Here is a 27103-nt window from a genome sequence, read left to right on the forward strand (position 1 = left end):
CAGAAGGGTCCTGGCTAAATTCACATCTCTGCTGGACCATGAGTGTCGACCCCTGCAGGACACTCTGTCTGCTCTGGAGAGCAGCTTCAGTGACAGACTGATTCACCCTCGCTGTGTGAAGGAAAGGTTTCGCAGGTCTTTCCTTCTGCTCAGGGCCGGCCCAGCCTATAAGCGAACTAAGCAGCCGCGTAGGGCCCCGAGGCGTTAATAGGGCCCCCAATCTGGCAACCCGTCTTATGAGAAGTGCAAGCGCAGCGTGCGCCACTAGTGCAGTAGTGCTGCTGGCGCGGCAGCGCACACAGCGGTAACATATAAGGCACAAACCGCATTTATTTGTAATGACAATCTGGCAACCAAGACACCAAACCTGCCCTGATTGGGCAACTTCATTGTGCGCGAGCAGAACGAGAGCAAAACATAAACACAACAGAACGTGGTCCTCATGTCCAGAGGAATATATCTCCTGGTGCCGAAAAACGAAAGAAGAAACTTCTTGACGATGTAAAGAAACTGCAAACTCAACAACACTCTCCAGGTATTGAACTTCTCTTACAAAGAGACGGTTAATGCTGCTGTTTGAAACAACACGATTCTGTCACGTTAGTTCGCTCAGGCTGGAGGCGACGAGAGCTCTGCACCGCGCATAATATATGTCTGAATGAAAGATAATAAGCTTAACATTTACACCAGCCCCGTAGTGTTAGCTGCAGGTGAGGCCGGTGAGGGGCCTCTATGCCCCGGGTCACTAAGAGGCGGAGATCCGGAAATCAGTTTCATTGTCATTGTCAGTAAACAATTCACATATGGGTACTTTCTTCAACCCAAACAAAGCGCACCAAAACTCCAGGGCATATGTTTGCCAGTTAGTTTATTCTCAACACCTCACAAGCTCAAATATTGATAACTTAAATCCCACAATGCAACTTGGTATTCCGCTGACATCACCTCTACTCCCTGTACAAATAACACACATCCCAGATATGTTTTTGGGCGTATTTGTGGGCGTTAAGGGTCGACAGCCACATTAGCACATTAGTTTAAACTAATGAACAGGGGGGTCTGGGGGCCCCTGTCCCGGGCCCCTGTGCAGCCTCAGTCAGAGATGAGCAGGTTTGAGTTTGCGTCCCCTCTCTCTCACATCACCATGTGTGAGATCAATCGTGACTCGTGACGTCTGTTTTACTTCTTAACGTGGAATGAGAGGAACGTAAAGGTTTATGCATGTAAGGTCCATCAGCCAATCACATCGCAGCATTGTTTCATGCAGGAGTCCAGTGTGTGATGTTCTGATCAGAACAAACATTTATATTGTAATTAACTTTTAATAGAGCAATAAAACATTTCAATTTATTTAAAAAGCATCATTAGACTATTTGTTATAAATTATAATAAATTGATAGTGAAAAATAACCAGACATATTATGATTACGTCTGTTATAGAATAATACTATATATTTTTATACAAAAGTGGCAAAGTTGCAGAAACGCAGTCTCTTCACTATAGCTAGGTTTGGACCTTCAGTTCTAGTTCTGTTCATTCTCTGGGAATAACATGTTTGCACTGTTTTATCAGTGTTAATTGTTAATCAAGCAATGCTTATGCCATCTGTTTAATTTAATATAACTTGTTTAGTCACTTTAGCAAGAAGGAACAGTTGGGGGCTGTAAAAGATAAATTTGTAAGGATAACTATTACTTTTACATTTTCAGTTAAAATGAATCAATTTGACCATAATTATTTTTCATAGCCAATATTGTATTGAGTAATTAAGTACACTAATGTATTAATAACTGGCTTTAATCATTTTCTCCTGGCACAGTTTCATCACATCATCATTTTATAGCATTACAACCTCAACATTTTACTCTTACTTTAGCCGGCTGGACCACATTAAAATGCAGCAGAAGACCCAAAAAAGGTCTGAAAATTTCTAGGGGAGAGCCCCCAGACCCCCCTGTTCATTAGTTTAAACTAATGTGCTAATGTGGCAGTCGACCCTTAACGCCCACAAACACGCCCAAAAACATATCTGGGACGTATTATTTGTACAGGGAGTAGAGGTGATGTCAGCGGAATACCAAGTTGCATTGTGGGATTTAAGTTATCAATATTTGAGCTTGTGAGGTGTTGAGAATAAACTAACTGGCAAACAGATGCCCTGGAGTTTTGGTGCGCTTTGTTTGCGTTGAAGAAAGTTCCCATATGTGAATTGTTTACTGACAATGACAATAAAACTGATTCTGATGACGTGGTGAGGGGCCCCCAAAAATGTTTTCGCTTAGGGCCCCCTGAAGGCTTGGGCCGGCCCTGCTTCTGCTGCTGTCAGACTTTATAACAAACACCGTTAGTCCTGAACACTCGCAATACTGACTTAAGATAAGATAAGATATTCCTTTATTGTCCCACATGGGGAAATTTCATTGATGCAACGCAGGTAGATACAGAGGTAGATACAGAAGAACAGAACAGATCACTTATAGGAAGTTTGAAAAACACTCTCAGTAGAAGATCTCCTATAAACAAAAACTCCCATAGACAAAACCTCCCATTTCCCAACAAGGGATGAAGAGGAAAATAATAAAGATAAAATAAATACATAAATACATACATAAATACCATTGCATGTAATCGCGACAGTAATTGCACATGAATATGTGTCACGACGGCATATGGATTGGACATGAATGCAGACACTCTCAATCAGCCATTGCACATTATCTAGCTATTTTTAAGATAAGATAAGATAAGATAAGATATTCCTTTATTGTCCCACATGGGGAAATTTCATTGGTGCAACGCAGGTAGATACAGAGGTAGATACAGAAGAACAGATCACTTATAGGAAGTCTGAAAAACACTTTCAGTAGAAGATCTCCTATAAATAAATAAAAACTCCCATAGACAAATAAATAAATAAATACATAAATACCATTGCATGTGATCACGACAGTAATTGCACATGAATATGTGTCACGACAGCACATAGATTGCACATGAATTTCACAGTAATTGCACATGAATTGCACATGAATTCCAACAGCAATTGCACATATGACAGAGTTGCACATCAGTATTAGGTTAGGTCAGTATTGCGAGTGTTCAGTACTAACAGTTTTTGTTATAAAGTCTGACAGCAGCAGGAAGGAAAGACCTACGGAACCTTTCCTTCACACAGCGAGGGTGGATCAGTCTCTCACTGAAGCTGCTCTCCAGAGCAGAGAGAGTGTCCTGCAGGGGGTGACACTCATGGTCCAGCATAGATGTGAATCTAGCCAGGACCCTCCTGTCCCCCACCTCCTGCACCGAGTCCAGAGCACAGCCCAGGACGGAGCTGGACTTCTTGATGACTCTGTCCAGCTTCCTCCTCTCCCTCTCTGTGATGCTGCTGCTCCAGCAGGCCACACCTACAGGAGCTGATGCCACCACAGAGTCGTAGAAGGTCTTCAGGAGTGGCCCTGTCACTCCAAAAGACCTGAGTCTCCTCAGGAGGTAGAGCCGACTCTGGCTCTTCCTGTACAGTGCGTCTGTGTTATGAGTCCAGTCCAGTTTGTGGTTCAGATGAACACCCAGGTACTTGTATGAGTCCACTCTCTCAATGTCCCGTCCCTGGATGTTCACTGGTGATGGGGCAGTGGGGTGGCGTCTGCGGAAATCCACCACCATCTCCTTGGTCTTCCCCGCGTTGATGAGGAGGTGGTTCCGCTGACACCAGTCCACAAAGTCCTGCACCAGTCCTCTGTACTCCGCGTCATCGTCGTCCGTGATGAGTTCGATGATGGCAGAGTCGTCAGAGAACTTCTGCAGGACACAGCTGTCCGTGTCATGTCTGAAGTCTGCAGTGTAAAGGGTAAAATTTTGTATGTTTTATGGCGGTTGGTATGCAAGTGTTACATTATCGCCACCCACTGTAGCTGCACGCCTCAGACTTTGACTTTATTCTTTAGATTGTATTCCTATTTTCTTCTTCTTCTGTGGTGTTTTTTATTTTTTATTTTTTCAATTGTATAATGATATAAACAATAACATTGCGAGAGGCTTAATACATTTGCAGTTTCAAAATATACATAGAAAATCAATATAAAAATAAAAATATTCTTCAGTTTACAGTTACAGTCAATACAGAGAGTCCTGGTCTTCACAGCTCTGAGGTGAGTGCAACAATACAGGGGATTTACATACGAGGACAAAAGGGATTCAAATACAACACATTTCAGTTTCTGGTTTGAGAATGTTTGACAAACGGAATTATGGTATTTGGTTGTTTTGTGACGTCATGTGGCCCCACCCCTCCTCCGGGATCAAAGCCGTGTCACGTGACGGCGGCGCAGGTCTGTGCCACAGATCTGAGTGCGCACGGAGGAGCAGACACACGCCACAGAAACACCCCGGCGGCCCCTGCTCAGGCGCCGACGAAGACGCGGGGATTAAGCGAACTAACTCACCGGCCATGGACTGAGTGAAGTGCGGGGAGGAGCGGCAGAAGGTTACGGTGAGTTGATGTCACACTTTGGACGCGGTTTTACAGTCTCGCGTCAACAGTAACGCGCCACAAGAAGAAGAAGACGTGCTGAAAAGTTCATTCGCTCCCATGTCTTAGATGTGTACGTTTGACATCGGCAAGTCCCGTTTTTTTGGTTGGCTTTTCTTTCAGCAAAGCCCGGTGTAAACTTCGGACAAATATAGCCCAATGTAAGACAATTGGTGTGGACAGCGGTCAGGTTTACTTTGAACCTGTCCTCTCTCTGCGTGGACTGTGGACACGTCCCCCGCGCGTCACTTCTGGGCTCGAGATAAAGTGTTTCTCATCATCACATGAGTTACATTTTCCACTGTTGCTCTGCAGACGAGCGCGGGCTGAGCTGCTATGTTTAGACAGAGAATATCCACTTTTTCCCTTAATAAAGGCAGAGTGGACCTTGTGAGGGACGAATCTGCCAAATGTTCCACTTCTTCTTCTTCTAAGTCCCCCACCATCTGCAGACAATTTAGGGCTGGGACAGTTTTGGCAAAATATCTAGTTAATATCTTTTTTTTTTTTCCTGATAAAAAAAATGCGATAGTTTATTTATTTATATTATATTATATAGTTTATTTTTATATTTATAGTAGTAGAATTCTGTTCAAAATGCACATTAGAGAGTGAATACCATGCATTTCGTAAGGTTTTTATAGAGGTCGAAAGGTTTTATACAAGCCAGGAGTTGTTGTTGTTGTTGTTGTTGTTGTTGTTGTTGTTGGCGAAGGACTTAAACAATTGCAGTCTTGCTGATTTGCTTATTCAAATTGCATTTCTGTTTCAATTGAGATATAGCAGCCGTACACATAACCGTTTGTACTACTAAGAAGTCCTGGTCGACTATCTCTTCCGTGTAATGGAAGTGTTTTTTTTTTTTGCGTAATAAAATCAGCTTCTTAACTTAAACCTCCTGAATCCTTTTGGTCACATCTTTCTGTGTTTGTTTCATGTTGCTAAAGATCCAGGAGTCTTGGTGGTTGCACATTGATGTGTTAACTTCCTGCAAACGGCCTGTGATTGGTATCAGTTCAGCATTCAGCGTAGATTTGAAGATATTTTCAAGGTTTTCCATGTGACACTGGTCATTTTGCTCTGTGGGACAAGAGTTAAGCTGTGTGAAAAGTGACTAACATAACACAATATAACATTTCCTGGGGCAATATAATCTTTCACCATGTCGTTGTTCTGCTTAAGGATTTAATTTGATCAATAACGTCTCTGGATTTATGACTTCTACATCAGTTCTACATCTGTCGGTGCTTGTAAATGATTCATTTGGGCACCCTGACTCTCTCTGTACCCTCAGTAACTTCAGTCCTTTTAGGTCAGCCTAAATTATGCTAATTTTGGGCTCATCTGTCTGGTCTGTGTCAGTTTAACATGTGAGCCACATACGTTTAGATATCCTGAACTCAGAGCATGAAATAGAAAGTTTGAATGAATGCCTTTACCTGGCATTTGACTAATCTCCTTATCACATAACAGGAAGTGAGTATTAGCACACTAATCCGAAAACACAGAACGCTCCCTGTGTGCACTAATAAAAAGGTGCATTCAAGTAACTTTAAGGATGTAACTGTGTCCCAATCTCACAGTAAGATATTTACTAATAATATTTTTTTGACTATAAAAGTGCATATTAACAGTTATGTCTTGCTCTGCACTGAACTTGAGCAAAGGGTCTTGGACAAAGTTTGGGGAAACTACGACTCCATTCAACGAGAAATTATAAGAATGTCTGATTTAGAATTTCAAGTTGGTGTAAAAAGTACAAAAACTCACAAATACAACACTATACTATATATTACTCAAGTCATATCACTCCGAGAACTACAATTCTAATCAAACGTATGAATCATTCTCATTGTTAGTGTTTTATTGCAATGTTTAACCAGTGTAGAATTGGTTCCCTTTTCCTGTCTTTTGTCTCCATATTGGGAAGTAGACCTTCGACAGCGACACTCCCCAGTAGAGCTGACGTCTGCTAATGGATGCAGTGCTGAGTTTGTAGTAGAGACACTTTGTCAGCCAGCAGTTGGTGATGACTGAGGCTTAACTCTGAGCTTCTCAAACTTTTTCTGGCACGCCTCCCTTTGGGGATTTAAAAAAAGGATCCACGCCCACCTGTCACCTGCTTGTGTTACGGTAGCTATGAATTAATTTGCGTTTATTTCACATAACTTAAAATAAGAAACTTGTTTGTAAACTTTGTTGAGTGAGAACAGTGATAGGACGTGTCTGAATGTCTACACTGTTCTCTACAGAGCACTGTAGATCACACCATTTTGTAGTTGTGTCCAAATGTCCCACAGGTGAAAAACTAGTGCACTTAAAATTTCCCTCAATGCACCATGAAAAGTAGTATCCAGCGCTGGTCATTAGATCGGTCAATATAGACCACAATGCATTGCGAGAGTCGGAAAAGCCACAGCGACAGGATTTTAACTGGACACAACAGACTGAATGAAGCAGAAGAGATGTTTAAATGCACTGTTGAAGAATATGAGCAAACACTTGCTCTGTGATTGAGCGCACTATAAAGTCTGCTAGATAGTGCAGGACTATGTAGTGAATGAGGGGTCAGGGGATTAGTCTGGACATTCAGAGGAGAGACAGAGGAGAGACAGAGGAGAGACAGAGGAGAGACAGAGGAGAGACAGAGGAGAGACAGAGGAGAGACAGAGGAGAGACAGAGGAGAGACAGAGGAGAGACAGAGGAGAGACAGAGGAGAGACAGAGGAGAGACAGAGGAGAGACAGAGCGTACCGGACAGAGCGTACCGGACAGAGCGTACCGGACAGAGCGTACCGGACAGAGCGTACCGGACAGAGCGTACCGGACAGAGCGTACCGGACAGAGCGTACCGGACAGAGCGTACGGACAGAGACTACGGACAGAGACTACGGACAGAGACTACGGACAGAGACTACGGACAGAGACTACGGACAGAGACTACGGACAGAGACTACGGACAGAGACTACGGACAACTACAGTAGGTGGCGGTAACACTTGGATATCAACCGCCATAAAACGCCGAAGAAGGTTCTACAGAGAGTCCTTTTGTAAAACACTCTTTCCTAGTACTTTTCTGTGAGAGTGAGAGTGCATGCTGATGGTCAGATCAGCAACTCCCCATATCGACAGAATCGATCAGCAGGGTCGATTTTCAGTCAATCAAGAATTGTTTTAGTTGACTTGCCCTAGTAGTGACAATGCCCTAGTGGTGACAAAGTTTGACTGAGTGCACCTGGTTTGTTATCCTTTTACAATACAAATATTAGCTTTCGGTTTAAGTATTATATTTCTTTCCATCAGTATTCCCATGACAATCAACTTAGACAGTAACTTCTTTACTGGCAGCAGTTTCCTCTTGTGTTTTCAGCACATCCATGCCCCCTTTTCAGGTACAAATGGAGAAAAAACAAGCTATTCACTCATGGTGCCGTTGATGACCCATTTCCGCTAAATACAGAGCGTGCTAATGGAAGTGATACTTTTCACTGTTAACATGGAAACACTGGCAGACAAACAGTGGAGCATGAGTGCGCAATCAGCAACAATAAAGGCTTATCTTATCTCATCTTATCTTATTATAAAGATAAAATGGGTTTAGTCTTTCTACAAATGATCTCTTCAGTTTAACATTTGTTGCTTCCCATTTACTGCTCTTGGGCATTCGGATAAACTGTGGGTAGTGTCTTAGTTAACTAAAATGTCCTTTTTTTTGGAATTGTAAGGATTTATACTAGACAGTAGAAAGCAGAGAGCATGAAGTGAGGTAGTTAAGATGAATTTAATCTAACTTTTTATATGAGAATACTGTTTACTTCTTTGTATCATAGACCGTATTCACCCGTCTGGACCTAATCCTCCTTCCAATTGTATTGGTTAACTTAGGGCTGCTATAAGTTTCAGGCTGCCCAGGGAATTGGTGCATTGACTGGTTGGTGCTCATGAACAATGGATATTTTACACAAATCAATCTACTTAATTGAGACGGATGGCCATTATTGATATAAAGTAGATTTGTGTAAAATGTTCACATGCACAGACAAGTCAACATTGCACCCCTTCCCTGGGCGGCTTGAAAACAGATTTGTGTCTTATCGGCAGCCCTGTGTAAAACAATACAACTGCTTGGATAGCGACTAAAGTGGAGCCGTGTTCCATATTTGGAAATCCGTGTGGAGCGCTTGTTTCATGGCAACTACAGAGCTAATCAGGAGCGAGGTTGTAGACCCTGATTTGGCACGGTTATTCAAGCTGCGCATGCCCAGATACTTTGGTGCAAGTGCATAAGTTACTATAATAACTATACCTAGTAACCTAATTTTTGAGATTTGTTCAATTGAATTTACTCTTGGAATATAACCTGATGTTCCTGATAAAATACTAGCTCAAAATTTGCTAAAATTATACATTTGAACTGTTGATAAACATTACAAAACGGTGCAGCGCCGAGTAAAGTCTGACTTGAGTAAAACTCTTGATAATAATGAACTACACTGTAGACACAGTAGATAACGGCTTCACGAGGAACATTACGCGCCGTGGCATCGGAGGACAGTGTGTTTTCCTGGCTTCGTCATTGGATTGAAAGGCCTTAACCTGCGCAAGTGCACGGTTGGTCAGACCGCTGTGTATGGTACGAGGAGTGTCCCACAGGTCAGGTAATGAAAAGTGGATCTAGGTCTCGTCCGAGGACAAGTGCACCTTTGTATTAGGTGTGTCTAAATTCACCCTCATAGGCTGATTCCTCTGTGAATATGTGTCGGATTGTAATAAAACCCACATCATTTTACAGTTTAACATACAGAGAATGTGACTCTGGACATGAGGGAAAGACTATTTTTAATAGACGTGAAGAGGGTTGAAAAAATGCATGTCATGATGCAGTGCGGCTGCTGCGGGTCAGAGAACGCCAAAAACATGCATGACATTGTGCATGTGGCCTCGTGACAGCTGCGTTTGTTCTTATGCAATAGATGTCAACGTTGGCTCTGTTGTAATGACAGTTATGATAGTCGTGGTTTAGTCCTTTTTTAGTGCTTTTTAGACCTGTTTTAAGAATATTCTAGACTACGCCTGATAGTCCAAGACCTGCTTTAGTCCTGCTTTATAGCTTTTCCATATTTTTCTGGTAGATGTGGCTGGTTTAGTCTCGATGTAAACCTGGTCTTGTTTACACTTTCTACTTCTCTGAAAGTAAAGTAAATAGATTTGTGTTGTTGAATTGTGCCACTGAGTCGTTTGTGGATCTTTATAGAGATGAAACGTTACGGTGCAATTTTGTAGTCCAGCCCCCGGACTTTAGCCCTCAAAACATAAGATAAGATAAGATATTCCTTTATTGTCCCACATGGGGAAATTTCATTGGTGCAACGCAGGTAGATACAGAGGTAGATACAGAAGAACAGATCACTTATAGGAAGTCTGAAAAACACTTTCAGTAGAAGATCTCCTATAAATAAATAAAAACTCCCATAGACAAATAAATAAATAAATACATAAATACCATTGCATGTGATTACGACAGTAATTGCACATGAATATGTGTCACGACAGCACATAGGTTGCACATGAATTGCACATGAATTCCAACAGCAATTGCACATATGACAGAATTGCACATGGTTAGGTCAGTATTGCGAGTGTTCAGTACTAACAGTTTTTGTTATAAAGTCTGACAGCAGCAGGAAGGAAAGACCTACGGAACCTTTCCCTCGCACATCGAGGGTGGATCAGTCTCTCACTGAAGCTGCTCTCCAGAGCGGAGAGAGTGTCCTGCAGGGGGTGACACTCATGGTCCAGCATAGATGTGAATCTAGCCAGGACCCTCCTGTCCCCCACCTCCTGCACCGAGTCCAGAGCACAGCCCAGGACGGAGCTGGACTTCTTGATGACTTTGTCCAGCTTCTTCCTCTCCCTCTCTGTGATGCTGCTGCTCCAGCAGACCACACCGTACAGGAGGGCTGATGCCACCACAGAGTCGTAGAAGGTCTTCAGGAGTGGCCCTGTCACTCCAAAAGACCTGAGTCTCCTCAGGAGGTAGAGCCGACTCTGGCTCTTCCTGTACAGTGCGTCCGTGTTATGAGTCCAGTCCAGTTTGTGGTTCAGATGAACACCCAGGTACTTGTATGAGTCCACTCTCTCAATGTCCCGTCCCTGGATGTTCACTGGTGAGGGGGCAGTGGGGTGGCGTCTGCGGAAATCCACCACCATCTCCTTGGTCTTCCCCGCGTTGATGAGGAGGTGGTTCCGCTGACACCAGTCCACAAAGTCCTGCGCCAGTCCTCTGTACTCCGCGTCATCGTCGTCCGTGATGAGTCCGATGATAGCAGAGTCGTCAGAGAACTTCTGCAGGACACAGCTGTCCGTGTCATGTCTGAAGTCTGCAGTGTAAAGGGTGAAGAGAAAGGGCGCGAGGACAGTGCCCTGGGGCGCCCCCACACTGCAGGTCCGAGTGTCAGACACACAGTTCCGGGCTCTCACAAACTGGGGTCGGTCTGTGAGGTAGTCCAGGATCCACTCTGCCAGGTCATACTCCACACCAGCCGTCTCCAGCTTGTCCCTCAGGAGCAGCGGCTGGATGGTGTTGAAGGCGCTGGAAAGATCGAAGAACGGAATCCTCACAGAGCTGCCAGGCTTTTCCAGGTGAGAGAGAGAGCGGTGCAGCAGGGAGATGACGGCGTCCTCCACTCCGATGCCAGACCGATATGCAAACTGCAGCGGGTCCATGGCTGAGCTCACGGTGGAGCGGAGGTGGTCCAGGACTAGCCGCTCCAGTGTCTTCATCAGGTGGGACGTGAGAGCCACTGGCCTGAAGCTGTTGAGGTCTTTGGGGCGCGGTGTCTTAGGCACAGGTACCAGACAGGAGGTCTTCCAGACCTGTGGTACCACCCTCAGCTTCAGGCTCATGTTGAAGACATGCTCCACAACTCCACACAGTTCATCTGCGCAGGACTTAAGGAGCCTGGGGCTGATGCCATCAGGTCCTGCTGCCTTCCTCACTTTAATCCTCTTCAGCTCACTCCTCACCTGTGCTGCTGTGACAGTCAGTGGTTGGCAGGGGGACCGTGTGCTGGGGGGATGGGTGAGTCCAGGCGAAGTGGGGAGCTGATGGTCCGGGGCAGATAAGCGAAGAGGAACAGATGCAGGGCATTGTCCAGCTGTGGAAGAGGGAGCATGCAGCTGTGCAGGGGGAGGGGCGGGTGACCGATCAAACCTCAAGAAGTGAGCATTTAAATCATTCACCCACTGTAGATCCCCCTCTGTCTGGGCAGGGGGGATTTTGAAGCCCGAGATGGTTTTCAGGCTCCTCCACACTCCCTGAATGTTCTTTTGCTGCAGCTGCTCCTCCATCCTCCTCTTGTAGCCGGCCTCAGCCTGCCTGATCTTCCTCCTCAGCTCCTTCTGCACAGTCCTCAGCTCCTCCTTGTTCCCTGACCTGAAGGCTCTCTTCTTCTCCTTCAGCAGAGCCTTCAGTTCACGGTTAATCCATGGCTTGTTGTTTGGAAAACACCGCACCGTCCGGGAGGGAACAATGTTCTCAAAACAGAAGTTGATGTAGTCCGTGATGCACTCTGTGATGGTGTTGATGTCCTCCCCATGTGGGTCATAAAGCTCAGTCCAGACAGTGGTGCTGAAGCAGTCCCTCAGAGCCTCCTCGCTCTCAGCAGACCACATCTTCACCTCACGGGACACCACAGGCTGCCTGCGCACGATGGGTTCATACACAGGCCTCAGATGTACAAGGTTGTGGTCCGAGCTGCCCAGGGGAGGGAGGGGGGAAGAAGAATAAGCCTCCTTGGTGTTGGCAAAAAACAAGTCCAATGTTCTATTCTCTCTGGTGGGGCAGGTAACATACTGGGTGTATGTTGGTAGAACAGAAGAGGGAGAAGCGTGGTTAAAGTCACCAGAGATGAGGAAGAGAGCCTGTGGATGCTGTGTTTGCAGCCTACAAGTGCAGGAGAGCAGTGCTTCACAAGCATTTTCAGCATTGGCAGACGGGGCCACATAGACTGCGATCAAAATCACATGTGAGAACTCCCGGGGCAGATAGTATGGCCTCATGCCAATAGCCAATAGTTCAATATCCTTGTTACATAGCTGCTCCCTCACTGTGCAGTGTTCGGGTTTGGACCAGCTCGTGTTCACATACACCGCCAGACCTCCACCTCTTTTCTTCCCGGATTCTCTCGTTCTGTCCGCCCGCAGCAGATGAAAATTGTCCAAACCTACAATAGAGTCTGGCATTTCTGCTGTTAACCAGGTCTCTATGAAAATCAAGACGCTGCTGTCCCTATAAATCCTCTGGGACCGCATGAGGCTCGCTATTTCCGTCATTTTATTTTGAAGGGACCTCACGTTACCCATGACTACGGCGAGAACCGACTTCCTGTTTGTCCCTCTCTTCTCTCGGAGTTTACGTCCAGCCCGTCTGCCTCGTTGCGTTTTCCTTAGGATGTCCGCCGGGATAACGTGACGATCTCCGGGTAAGACGACTGTTCTCCGCAGTTTCATTAGTTCCTCCTTTGTGTAAACGCGGTACGGCGCCGGGCGGGGGGCGGGGCCGGAGCCGGGGGACTCAGAGCCAAGACACATCGCAACGACACGACGAAAACACTCAATCCAGCCGAATAAAGTCAAAACAAGTTAATTTAAAGCGATTCCAGTGCGTGTCCCGATCGTTCGTGAAGTTCCTCTTTCATATAAACGTGTATATAAACGTGTACCGACGACACGCCGTACTTTAGCGCGGCCGGGGGGGGGGCTGGTGGGCTCGCTCGGAGCTAGCTCACGTCACAACAACACAACGAACGCAACGAAAAACGCTCAAATCCAGCCGAAAAAAGTCAAAAACAGTTGAATTAAAAAACTATTCCAGCGCGTGTCCCTATCGTACAGTAAAATAGAAAAAATATACTTACTATATTTACAAAATATAAAGCACAATAAGTGTGAGAAAGAAGAGAGAGCGTTTACACCGGGCTGCCAGCTGTACCAGCGCCTTATGACGTATTTGGCACCATGGAAAATATAATTGGAGACCCCTGGGCTACACATTTTCATAAAAAAATGAAAAGTAGTTTTGCCAGATGAAGAACCTTATTGTATTAAGTTTGTTGCACCAGCCAATATGGCCATATCAATACTTGCAATATATTGTGCGGCCTTTGTTCTGAATATTTTTGAGAGCTTGGGACACTCTTCCTTTAGTGCACAAGGTGTGCCTTTTATCTGTGACAAGCCCGATTAGTCAACAGAGAAGTATCCACAATATGAGGTACACCAGGCACTAGCTGCATTTGTAAGATGAATGTCAGGTTACATGATCAATCTACAACAATATGAATCAATGAGCCATAGCCAGATTAGCCACCGTACAGAACAAGCATATAAAATGAGATTCCCTTTATTTATCCCACAATGGGGAAATTCCAGTGTTGCAACAAAGATTAGGTGCAGAAGTATAATAATGAAAAAAACAGATAACTTATAAAACCCTCATATACTCTTATACTATTAAAAATAACACTCTTATTTACAGCTGTTATATGGACAGAAAATATTGCACCAGGATGATTGACATTATGTCACAGCATTGCACATATTGTGTATTATTGACCTCATTGGGACTTCATAAAGTAGTTATGACTGTGATAAATGTGTTATCTTTTGCTTTTGTGAACATGTTTGCATGTACGCTCTACTTTTTTTTTTTTTTTTTAACGTAGTATTCCATATATTTCCATTTACCAACCACTATTTACATGCTTGGCTTAGATTTATTTATTGATCTCTTAACTCCACTCAAGAGATTTGATGTTTTGGCAGATTTGGTAGCTTGTATGTCATCAAAATAACTACATTTTGTTATTTTTTTAAGTAAATAGGCTTTTTTGATGCATTTTATGAACATGAATCACACACTGATTAAAAATGTGTCTTTCTCAAAAAGTGGTCAATTCTATTCCTCACGTATAATTTAACTCCCAACAACATGCTTTCAATGACCGAAAAGTGGCTGCAAACTTGTCAATTATGAAAAGATTGCATCCTGCATTGATTTAAATTTGATTAATTGTACAGGTTTATAAGCAATAGACAAATAATTCATGTTGGTTGATATGGAACGCTGAGTTTTTATGGATACTGTACTTGAGATAAGATTTAGAATCAAAAATGTGTTGTAGCTTTTGTTACTACAAGCTTTAAATATTGTTACATTACAAATGTTATTGAGTATAAGATCTACATACATATTGTTTGATTCTTTTACCATTACAAATTTGAGCCAGTGTTGGAAGTGCTTTGTATTTAGTTTTGGTCTATTGACATTGTTTTGCTTAAGTTGAATGTTGCCTTGGTTGTAACCTAGCAGTGAGGGGCGGGGCCTGTGTGTAACCTCTGTGATGGCCTTATGTAAATGCCTCTAATACCCCCAGCACATGGTTACATTAGATATACTTTTCATTGCTCATCATGGACTCACACAGTTGAGTCATGCGTCTGGATTAACTGTGACATGTTTTTGTAGTGTATTAAGCATGCCCCGGCCTGTATGTTTTACCCGATGATCCACTACACTTTAGATTACAGTGAAAGAGTTGAGCACAGAGAGCTGACCTTTAGCTTGTGGAGCTGGAGTGACAAGTATTTGTTGATAATGAGAAATTCCTGTCTATTTTAAGTTTGTCCAGGGAGGATTATTATAGGCTTTATGTCCCACCACCATCTTATAAGGCAATGTGTCTTTTGTGGGAGTAATTATTCAAATCATGTGAGACACCAACTCAACTGGTTTGACCTCAAGTTGGACACACCCTGGTTCTGCTCTTAGCTACCACAAGAGTTGAATTTCCCATTGAAGGGAATGGGAAGCAGACTCTTGACTCAGAGTATGTCATATTCATGCTAGTATTAACAAGCTTATGTTAACATTAATGGTCACCAAGCAGCACAGTTCAATATTGCTCCAATTTTGATGCAAAGCGACACACTTTCTGCTCTGTCCTATTTCTGTTACATTTATTTATTTTAGTTTGCTTTTATGTTAGTGCACACAGATATCCGGGCCTCCTCTGTGTTTTGAGAAGAACAGCAAATAAACACAGTGGGGAAAGACTGTGTAAAGGTCTGATGTTTAAGACACTGTAGACCTGGACTTACACAAGTGAGTAAACAACCAGTCCAATTTTAAATGATCATAAACGATAATGCACGGCCAGATATGAAAGTGGAGGAAGCTAAACTAAGCTAAAGTGCAGTACTTGTGATGGTGACTATAGACAGAGACCGCATGTCAAACCCCAGGCTATTTCTGGGAGCCGTATCTGCACTACGCGGCTAATGGAGAGACGTTTACAGAATCAGCTGAGGTCACTTCAGCTGGTCAAATGGATTGTGTTTGAAAATGTCCAGAAAAGACAGCGAGAAGGGAAATGACGTCAAATCAAACTGTATTGCGCTTTTAAGTCTGTGCCTCTGCAGTCTGCATTCTGTGAGGGGCTTACACATTTTAGACACACTTGTTTAGAAAGTTAGTGTAACCATGTCCAAACTGTCCACTCTGTTTGATTATTAGATGAATACATGCAAGATTATGTTATTTTAAATACGGGTGTTGTATAAAATCCACTGTGATAACCACTTTGCCTCTGCTCGCCGCCATAGTCCGGACAATTGTTACCTGTAAGCCTCGTGAGCTGTGTTGGAAGTGTGCCGTGCGTAAATACTAAAGTGGGTGTGATTGTATTTGTTCTATATGCCCCTATTCTACGTGTATTTACCATGTTTCAAATGTCACCACTGTTAGTGTTAAGGCTGTGCAGTCACAAAGTACCTTAATTGCACGTTTAACTACACTGATGCTGTGTGTTAAACCTATATTAATCTGTTGTTGCCATCAAACGTGCTCCTAATTGTTCAAAGTTGAGTTTAATGCCTTTTATTAAACATTATTGGCATTATTATCTTCCTTTCTGCACATACACACAACCCTTACATCCACCATCTTCACTGTTCAGTAAAGTTCATCAGAATTACATCAGAGACTCTGGACGTCAGTCATTCATCTCCTTAAGTCATTCTAGCTGGTAATCTCAGTATACTTTCACACGCATCTGTTCTTCACACACGTGTATTATATTTAGTATGTGTTGTCCCATAACATGTTTCCGTTTAGTATGTAGTAGGGGTGAGTGATATTGACACAAATTAATATCCTGGTAACCGTATTAAAACAATATTACTGTATGTGGATCCCACAGAAATGTCTTTGAATGTATCCGTTGAGGTTTAATTGTCAGCCAAATGTGAAATGTATTATTTATCTATTTTTAAATCTCCTTTGGTAGCATTATTAAAAAAAAAAATAATAATAATAATTATTATTTTTATATATATATATATTTATATATATTATATAATATATATATATATATATATATATAACTATAACGTTTTAAATTATTTCCTGCGTTTTTAATTTGAAGGCTTACAAGAAACTGAATTGAAATGAGGGTTTTTTTTGGCGGATATGGTGTTGACACTGTGAGTAATGTGTTATCTCTTTACCTCCAGTGGACTAATGATTAACTTTGCTGAGGACATCATCACCTCGGCATCAACAGAACCAGCAGCTCCTCGTCTAGTTATTTATTTATTTACCATGTTTATAAGGAGACCAAAAGGGACCGGGTTATTTAGTGGACAATTATATTTTTATAAAACGTATTCCACAAGGACTCTATAAGGAGTGTGGCTTGCACTGTGCCCTTTTAAGTTTTTCCTGTTTGGTTTCATGTCTGCAGTTTGTCCTGGCCATAGCAAAATACAATGCATTTAATATGTTTACATCTCTGAGAATCTCTCTTCTGATGATAATGTCGAGTTTCTAAGTATCAGTCACAGTATCAGTCACATGTCTGTCTATGTTTTTTTTTTCCCTAGAAACAATTAGCAAAGATGTGATTGGTGCTAAAAGCTTTGCCATCTTGAAAAGGTGGGCGTGGCTTTTGAGGACAAACCGGGAGGATCTTACACAGACTTCTATTTGTATGAAGTAAAGTGTGATCTACTCCTGGGTGGGTGAAATAGGATAGAGTATAGCATATCCTGCTGCTGTGTTTCGAAACTCTCTGGAGCAGGGACCTGTGACTTCAAGGTAACACCATTTTGATTGAAAGCAGTACTTGACTTTTGAAACTAAGCACGGTTGTGGACAGGCTTTGGCTTGTGTGTAGGAGAGATGGGACACCCCAGACAACAAGCAGTAACATGTCTGCACTGAAATGTGTTAGCACAAGTGCATGAGAATGTTTTGTTGTGGTGTTGTGACCGTTTTCCGGACTTGAAAATGCCATAAATATTAGCCAGTTAGTTAGTGATGATAACTATGAATGAGTAACTACCAAAAAAAAACGTGAAACATCATTTTTAAGCAAGGCTTTTTGGGTTTTCTTGGACAGAGAGTAGCGTGAATTGGATCGGTGAGCAGGGAGAACATTATGCAAATGGTTTGAACTGGAAAATCGATCTCCTGACACACACACACACAGCCTGACATATGGTACTGTTTTTGGTGTAAAAGACATGAACAGGCCTTATTATTGTAGAGTTACTGGTGAGAACGTTTAACTACAGTATGTTCTTTAAGAGGAGTTGGACCTGAAAAACTTCATCCTGCTGGGACAAGCCAAAGTAATATATTGTACCCAATTCATTAAGCAGTATATTGTGGAGAACAAAATTGCCTGTACATTGCAAGAAGAGTATTTGATGCACCACCACCATTTTCCAGGAGAGAGAAAAACAATTCCATTATGTTTTCACAGTCTCCTCAAACCAAAACTGAAAACTTGGCTAAAAGAAGCATGTTATGCCCTTAGCTTAACGACTCTGAGACATCCTCCACTAATGATCCAATACTTTATACATTAAACCAACAGTTTCAGATGTAAATTATCTTCCCAGAATGAATGTAATTCAGCTATTTTACCAGTCTATGTAACTTTCATATTGATACTCCGGGATGAAAGGCGAAAGCTTAGTTACTGATTACTACTTTTTGAAACCATGGTGATGATCCCACAGACAGGAGGAGCAGCCTCGGTGTTATATTCATACATTTTCTGCTCCTCTATAGTGTTGTTTGTCTACGTGGGCACTTTGAGCACAGTCACTCTTCTCACGTGCTCATTGTGTGCACTTATGTTTTATGCCCGGATTCTAACCTTTTGTCATCTCTTGGACAAACTCAGTCAAACACACAGAACACAACACATCCGTCTGCGCCTCTCATCTCCTCCTGACGCCCGGATCGTGTTTGGCACAGCCAAAAAACGATGTTTTACGCACACGCATCATCCATACATCATCCATACATCATCCATGCATCATCCATACATCATCCATACATCATCCATACATCATCCATACATCATCCATGCATCATCCATGCATCATCCATACATCATCCATACATCATCCATGCATCATCCATGCATCATCCATGCATCATCCATACATCATCCATACATCATCCATACATCATCCATGCATCATCCATACATCATCCATACATCATCCATACATCATCCATACATCATCCATGCATCATCCATACATCATCCATACATCATCCATACATCATCCATGCATCATCCATGCATCATCCATACATCATCCATGCATCATCCATGCATCATCCATACATCATCCATACATCATCCATGCATCATCCATACATCATCCATACATCATCCATACATCATCCATACATCATCCATACATCATCCATACATCATCCATGCATCATCCATGCATCATCCATGCATCATCCATGCATCATCCATGCATCATCCATACATCATCCATGCATCATCCATGCATCATCCATGCATCATCCATGCATCATCCATGCATCATCCATACATCATCCATACATCATCCATACATCATCCATACATCATCCATACATCATCCATACATCATCCATACATCATCCATACATCATCCATACATCATGGCATGAGCTCCAACACACGCGAGCACCCAATACACGAGTACATCATTTTACAGGTCCATCATTTTGCAGGTCCAGGACCTGACATGGGGACACTGCACCGGGGAAATGATTGTTTGTAATGTCTAAAAGACCCGCATCATAAAGATCGACATCTATTGTGGGCTTGTGTATTCACTTTTAACCAAGCGCCATTTACGTCCTGGCGGTGGCGTGTTTGTGTAATGAAGACTCCACAGATGCATCTGACTCAGTGTATTGACTTGTCAGATCAGCTTCATAGCTTTACACACAGTTCATACAAAACAGAGCTGTTACTGGACTGTACCATTATTACAACACTGAGGGGGGAGCCCGTAATATGGTGCTGAAAGTGAACCGCGTATCTTTAAATTATGAGATTTTTCTCGTTAATTAACGAGAAAAAAGTCATTCATTAATGACTTTATTCTCGTAGTGCCCCGCTTTTTTTTTTTTTTTTGGTTGGCCCTTATTCTCCGTCGTAATTTGCAATGTTGGCATCACTTTCAACACAGGTTTTGTGAATCCTTTGTATTTACTTTTTTTTAAATGTATTTTTCAGGTGAAGTGCTTTTTGTCCCGTGCACCAGAGGTGGTGATCACTATGGGGTAAAACAGAAGACAAAGGAAAGGGGTGAAAGCCTACAGGACTCTTCTGCAGGTGAGGTCAACGAGCTATATTTAATTGTTTAATTAATTACATTTTAATTGTTCTGTTTTCAAATAGTTTACAAGAAAACAATAACATCACTACATTTTAACTATACGTTTGTTATCGGTGAACCTATGGGCCAAAAGGCCTGTCTGTCGTTACATTAATAACCCCCGCTCAGATGAGATGCAAAGCTGTGGTCAAACATAGTCTGCCTTTGTGTCCTCTATCAGTGGAAGATGTAATCAGTGGGCTACTCAATTGTTCTCTGTGCTGCTCAATGGCAAACAGCACCATTACCTGTGTGACCTGTGGTTGCTTGGAGTTGAAGCTTTCAGATCCTTTTTGAGCATGTGGGAAAATGTCTCAATTTAGTAATATGATGTTTAATAATTAAATATTTAATCATGCTTCACAGCCAATATGTCCCTAAAAGCCAATTTATTTATTTTTTAATTTAAAGATTTTTACACTTCGTAATATACATGGGGAGGATATAAAATGTAAATGTAATTGTGCGTGCACTGCTGCTGATTTTTCAGCCTAGAGATGCATTAACATTCACCGTGGAGGCTTCGCAGAGGCTAAAACATTAATAATGAAAATGACATGTTGTTCAGCTTTTTTCTTAGGTTAGCCCGCTGCCCCACCTAACTCATTTCCCAGAAGTCCTCTTGTTAGTATAACGGGCAGGAAGGCGTAATTACCCGTAAGAAGAGAGAAGAGAGACAGATAATTAGGAGGCAAAAGGAGGGGTCAGAAGAGAAACATCGCCCATGAAAACCACAAGCAGTGCTAATGTATCCTGACTGGGACGCTCTCACAGCACATGTATAGCATTTAGCCTAAAGTAGTCTAGTGTAAGTGCAAAGGAGAAGGCAGGTGAACAGGGCTAAACGGGGAGCAGGGCTGAGGTGTAGCATGAGCAGTGTGCTGGTGTTGCTAGGAGGTTACTAAAAGAGTAACACAATACACAGGACAGATACAGCAGTGCAGCAGGGAGGGCCCATAGCCAGTTACACCTGATGTAAACTGTGTGAAGTAGGGGGAGGGCGATATTGACAAAAATAGCAATCTTGTTTTGGTCAGACAATTATCTAATCAAATGATCTAATGTAAAGAAATAATGTCCCTAATGGATGTTCACTCAAAATAGTGTCCTGTAGTGATCTCTGTGGATTTGCATTTCATGTGGCCTACTTGCAGTAGTTTTGACTAATGATTTGGAGTGACGTCTACTTTTGCCATTGTCCATTACAAAAGTCATTCAAATGTGGCTTTTCCTGACCTGGACAAGGAGATGGAAGATTATGGCTATGGCTTTTCCATTATGGATGGAAAATAAATCAATGCTTACAGGAAGGCTTCCTAATGGGTGCTTTACTAAAACTGGTCAGCTGTATTTGGACATTATGTTGTGTAGCATCATGTGTTTTAGTATGTTCTTGCAATGGGTGGCAAGTGACGCTGTTCTGTTTGTTTTTGTCCAGGTGGTGAAAGGTGCAGGTCCCTGTAATGGCGATCCGGAGGAAGCTCAAGGTTGGGGTGACTGTGATGATGGTCAACCTGTTCATCTTCATTATCATCTCCCGACACCACAACCAGGACAAAAACAGGTCAAAGATTGTTATCCCGTCCAAACCGTTTTGGAACAAGCTGGTTCCTCACACTGCGTACTGGAACTCGCAGCAGCAGATCTTGGACATACATAACAACCCCATCCTTTTGGCCAATTCCACTTTATTAGACTTGCCAAGCTGGCTCAATGATAGCAGCAGTGGCTCTGACCCCTGCCAGCCTGACATCAGGGTCACCACTAAAGTAAAGGACTTTAACGCTCTACCACAGCGCTTTAAGGACTTCCTTATTTACATGCGTTGTCGCTCGTACACTCTTAAGGTGGAGCAGCCAGACATTTGTAAAGACCCCCCATTTCTGCTGCTGGCCATTAAGTCTCTGGCTCCACACTTTGACCGACGGCAGGCCATCCGAGAGTCCTGGGGACGAGCTGGCTCCAAGGGGAACCACACCATTGTCACCGTTTTCCTACTTGGAAATGCCACTGTGGAGGACCACCACCCCGACCTGTCCGCTATGCTGCAATACGAGAGTCAGCGACACAAGGACATCATTCAGTGGGATTATAGAGACTCCTTCTTTAATCTTACAGTAAAAGAAGTTTTATTCTTGGAGTGGATTCAAACTCGCTGCTCAGGTGCCCGCTTCATTTTCAAAGGCGATGATGACGTGTTTGTTAACACTTATCGCATCCTGAAATTCCTCAAAGACCTTCCGGAGTCCAAGGCCAAAGACCTGTTCATAGGCGATGTGATAACAAACGCAGGGCCACACAGAGACAAAAAGGTCAAATACTTCATTCCAGAGAGTCTCTATGTGGGCACGTACCCGCCGTACGCTGGGGGCGGAGGCTACCTCTACTCTAGAGACATCGCTGCTCGCTTGCACAATGTGTCGCAGCATGTGGCGCTGTATCCTATTGACGATGTATACACAGGTATGTGCCTCAGGAAGCTGGGGCTGGCCCCAGAGAATCATAAGGGCTTTAGGACATTTAACATTGAAGAGAAATACAGGTCAAACCCGTGTGCATACAACAGCTTAATGCTGGTTCACCCCAGGACCCCACAGGAGATGATCAAAATCTGGGCCTGGCTCAGCAGCCCCAACCTTACCTGTCAGTGATGTCTGTAGACAGCCCAGTCCAACGACAAGGGGAATTATAAAGAAAAAGACAATGGGGAATCTGAAGGTTGAGGTCAAATTATATTTATTTTCAAAGGTGGCAGCTGCAAGTTTTTTGCTGTGCTTGTGATACCACACAGCCTTGAAGCAATGCGAGTGATGCATTGTGCAGCCAACATAGTATTTTCTCTGACAGATTTTGAGCTGTGCTAACCCTGCTTTGCTGTAGAATGGGCATATACCAAACTTGTTACATTGATCATTGTGTGTGTGCACATATTTATATACCGTCTCTATTTATACAACCTTCATAAAGCTTTAACACTGTGTGTCAGCTCACTGAACGAGCTTTTAAATGCTGTATTATGAAAACAATTTGCCCAAACTGAGGCAGTGTTCTCTTTGAATTTTACTCCAATGTTTTCAACAAGTATTTTTTCAGTTGAAGATTTGTGAACTTTGAAAACCTTACAAGTCCAAAAGTGAACACATCCTCACTGACTGTTGCTGGAGACTGTGCTGCTATTCCTGCCCTCATTCAGAGTATTATGATGTGCTGCAGCCTAACTATGCTGTTCAGGCTCCATTATAAAACAATTCAAACAGCTTAGTTTTTCCTAGTATGAATTGGTCAATTTAACTTAGAGTTTTGCTCAATGGGTGTGTCTGGGTGTGGTTTATCAGAGAAAAACATCCCAAATGTTGCTACTTTGCTGAGGCAAACTCTTATCAAGGATTAGTATCTTGTTTTTCGCATTTGAAGGCACAGTACAGTGCAATACAGGCACCAAGCCTGTATTGCCTGAATTAATACAAGGGTAGTATATTTTACTGAAGTGACTGTTGCAATGTTTTGATTTTGTCTGCTGATAATGGTAAACAAATCTATTGAAATTAATGTTTGAGTGGAAGTGGTCATGTAAGCGCTATGTGTTATGCAGCTACATTTATGAACCCATAAACTGGCACTTCCTTCTCTAGTAGAAAGCTTTGAAGTTAAAATTATGAATGTCTCAAGGTTTTGTGTCCTTCATTCCACTGGTACCAAAGGAAGACATTTATTTTCACTTATTGAAGTAACATAAACACATGTTCGTACTGTATTTAGCCCACATCCCCTTGACAAAAGGCAATATTCTCTGTTGGCACTCCCTCTGCTGGTCAGAAAGGAGAGTGGCACACTAACCTTAAGGCTTTAAACAGGGTTTCTCTGTATTTATTTAATTCATTTGATTTAAGGTATTTGTTTTGCACAGTTGAAGCCACAATAGGCATACTTTAGCGCTGTTCTGAAATGGCTGGACTTTTTCTGTGTATGTTTGTAGGGATAAAGATGTAGACTAAACATTCAAAACTGAAGCCAAATTGATAATGGTTTGCATTATTAGATGCAGGTAAGCAAACCTACTTTATTTGTATAGAGCATACATCTACAATCTCTTGATCTGTTCACGCCAAATAGTTGGTAGTTTTTTATGCTGCAGTTTACTTTGACTACCGGTACTTGAAATGTTTACAATGTCTTTGTCACCTGAATGGTTTTGGTTGGATCTTGGCTAATGGTTAGTTCTAAGTATTCTTTATTTTCAGTAGCTACTCTGCATTTCATGGCTTTTTACTAATAGCCTACTTTTAAATCTGGAGTAAATAAATACACTGAATACCAAATTTGAAATTACAATATTTTGAAATGTGAAATTATATTTTCATGTCTTCTTTACTCATTTTCTGGGATTTTTCAGTTTGTCATAATGTTTCTGCACTAGCCTTTTTGAGGTTCTCACCCTAATTGTGCCTATGGTGTTTCTATGTTCTGTATACATTCTGCAACCATTTAAGACTTTTTCACATTTGTGACCTTGAATGTCTTGAATTAAAATAAAGATGTATTTTTAGTTTTTTGTACATTCTGTTTTTTGTTTTGTTTTGTATTAAAATATGTCTGAAATACACGTTTTAAACCTTTTTGTCTAGAGCGAGATCACCACTAGAGGGGGTTCAGTTACAGCTTGCTGACTTTAGACGGGACATTGAGATTGTTATGTTTGCTTGTTTCTGTCGGAACACAACTGAAATGCCATGGTCCTGACCTAGGGGGAAATATCCATGCCTACTTTGGAGACACATTTACTGTATTAAGGGACATTGACTTCCATCCTCCACCAGAGGACACACACTGACACACCGACCAGAGGACACACGGAACACACGGGACACACCGACCAGAGGACACACGGGACACACCGACCAGAGGACACACAGGGCACACAGGACACACCGACCAGAGGACACACGGGACACACCGACCAGAGGACACACAGGGCACACAGGACACACACACACACACACACACACACACACACACACACACACACACACACACACACACACACACACACACACACACACACACACACACACACACACACACACACACACACACACACACACACCACACCCACACACACACACTGACCAGAGGACACACAGGGCACGCGCATGGACATGCACGCGCACACACACATTGGGCAGACAGGACACACCCTGACCAGAATCGGAATACGTTTATTGCCATTGTCAATGAACAACATTCAAAAACATAGAAACTTGTCTTGGTGATCGATGCAACGCAAAACAATAAAACAATGAATAAATCATAACAATAAGCTATCAGATAAAAAATTCAAAATGGGCTTAATATGTACTCACATTTTCAGAGGTCAGGGTTTCTTCTCAGTCCTAGTCCCAGAGGAGGATTTAAGTGAACTGAAAAAAAAAATACTGTCCCTTGCACCATGATCAATTATTTTCTGATTTGTCTTTGCCATGTTGAGAGACAGGCGCATCTGTTTAAAAGTTGTATATATTAAGCTCCTGTTCACATTCAATCCAGTAGATGGCGGTAAATGCACCTTTGCAGTTGGCTGCCAGCCGCCATTAAAGCAACAATCAAAAGTTAGTATATTTAAGATAGCTAAATTATTGTAAGAGGACACTCTGTTTGATGCAGGACTGTGAAAACTGTGTCTTATAAGACCATGGGGGCTGGGCACTTCTCATATGAAACACAACACGAAATAAGTAAATAAACTAAAGTTACAATTACAAAATATCACCATAGTAATTGACAAGAATGTTGCATTAACAGCTACTGCAGCTATTAAAAAATAGAGTAGCTTATCTGAACCTGGTGTCTTATAAGGATCCAGACTTTGTAGGACCTTCTGAACTTCTACTACAGATTAAAGTGAAAAGACTTGGATGGTGCTTGCTTAGTGACAGAATAGATATTGGATGGACAATCGTTTGCACTCAAACTCAAAGATAGAGCTATAGGCTGCAGATGGAGCAAATCTTCACAGACACCAACATACAACACATGTCTTTCACAGTATATCTTTATTATTTAGTAGGCCCTATTGAGGTGGAGACAGAATGTAAATGCTGTGTAACCAAAATGATGATGGTAAACGCAGAGAGAGGGATGTTGAGAGGCTATGATGGCACTGGCCCCTGGAGAGACGCAGCTCAGGAAACTGAAATCTGAAAAAGGAGCGTCATGCAAACAACACAACAGCAGGTAACCTGGAAGTGCACGTGCAGGTAAACTATATTAAACATGCTACGTTAACAAGTAATCAGACAAGCCCTTTTAATTACCTTTTGTAGCAAGTAAAACTTCATTATTGTCTTTATTAGATTTGCCATGAATGAAAGAAAGCAAATAAGGAAATTTTCACTTAGTTCTAATTCTGCACATGTGAGTATCAGTATGACCTATAAAAAGTCATGCCTGTTCATGTGTGATTGTGTGTTGTTCAATGAGTTTGTTGTTGTCAAGGAGACAAATCCTTGAGCTAGAACCGATATATCATATGCCAAAGGTGATGACATAATGCCTTGGGGAGATGCAGATTTAAGATTAATTTTCATTGTGAAACACACACACACACACACACACGGGTTCTGGGAGCCTTTTGTATGGCTACTTTTAAAAGCTGTGTAAAATAGACTCTTTGGAAAGGGAGCATTCATGATTCCTTTTATATTTTTAGTGATTGAAGCTGAAAGGGTGCACAGCAACATGTCAGCCCAGACCACAAGAGAGTAATAAAACCTCAAGGTTGAGATGGTTAGGATTTCTGAACAGAATGTATTTACTCATCATTGAAATCTTTGCA

At 42.3% G+C, this 27103-nt stretch overlaps 1 protein-coding gene across 2 annotated transcripts in view; it reads left to right on the plus strand.

Moving 5' to 3' along the window:
• Positions 1-24823, plus strand: part of b3gnt2b (UDP-GlcNAc:betaGal beta-1,3-N-acetylglucosaminyltransferase 2b) — a 215750-nt gene extending 190927 nt beyond the window's left edge. Inside the window, exons 1-3 of one of the 2 annotated variants that reach the window (XM_072436849.1) lie at positions 4399-4490; positions 20130-20228; positions 21710-24823. In XM_072436849.1, the coding sequence (XP_072292950.1) occupies positions 21735-22922 (1188 nt within the window). In that variant the 5' untranslated portion in view covers positions 4399-4490; positions 20130-20228; positions 21710-21734 and the 3' untranslated portion in view covers positions 22923-24823. Of the gene's footprint in view, positions 1-4398; positions 4491-20129; positions 20229-21709 lie in introns of those variants that run through there. The other variant, XM_072436850.1, reaches the window with a different exon arrangement.
• Positions 24824-27103: the final 2280 nt, after the last annotated feature.

This window comes from Eucyclogobius newberryi, unplaced genomic scaffold (genome assembly GCF_026437365.1).
Source record: "Eucyclogobius newberryi isolate DKJ021-1_F unplaced genomic scaffold, fEucNew1.0.hap1 SCAF_8, whole genome shotgun sequence".
Classification (NCBI taxonomy): Eukaryota; Metazoa; Chordata; class Actinopteri; order Gobiiformes; family Gobiidae; genus Eucyclogobius; species Eucyclogobius newberryi.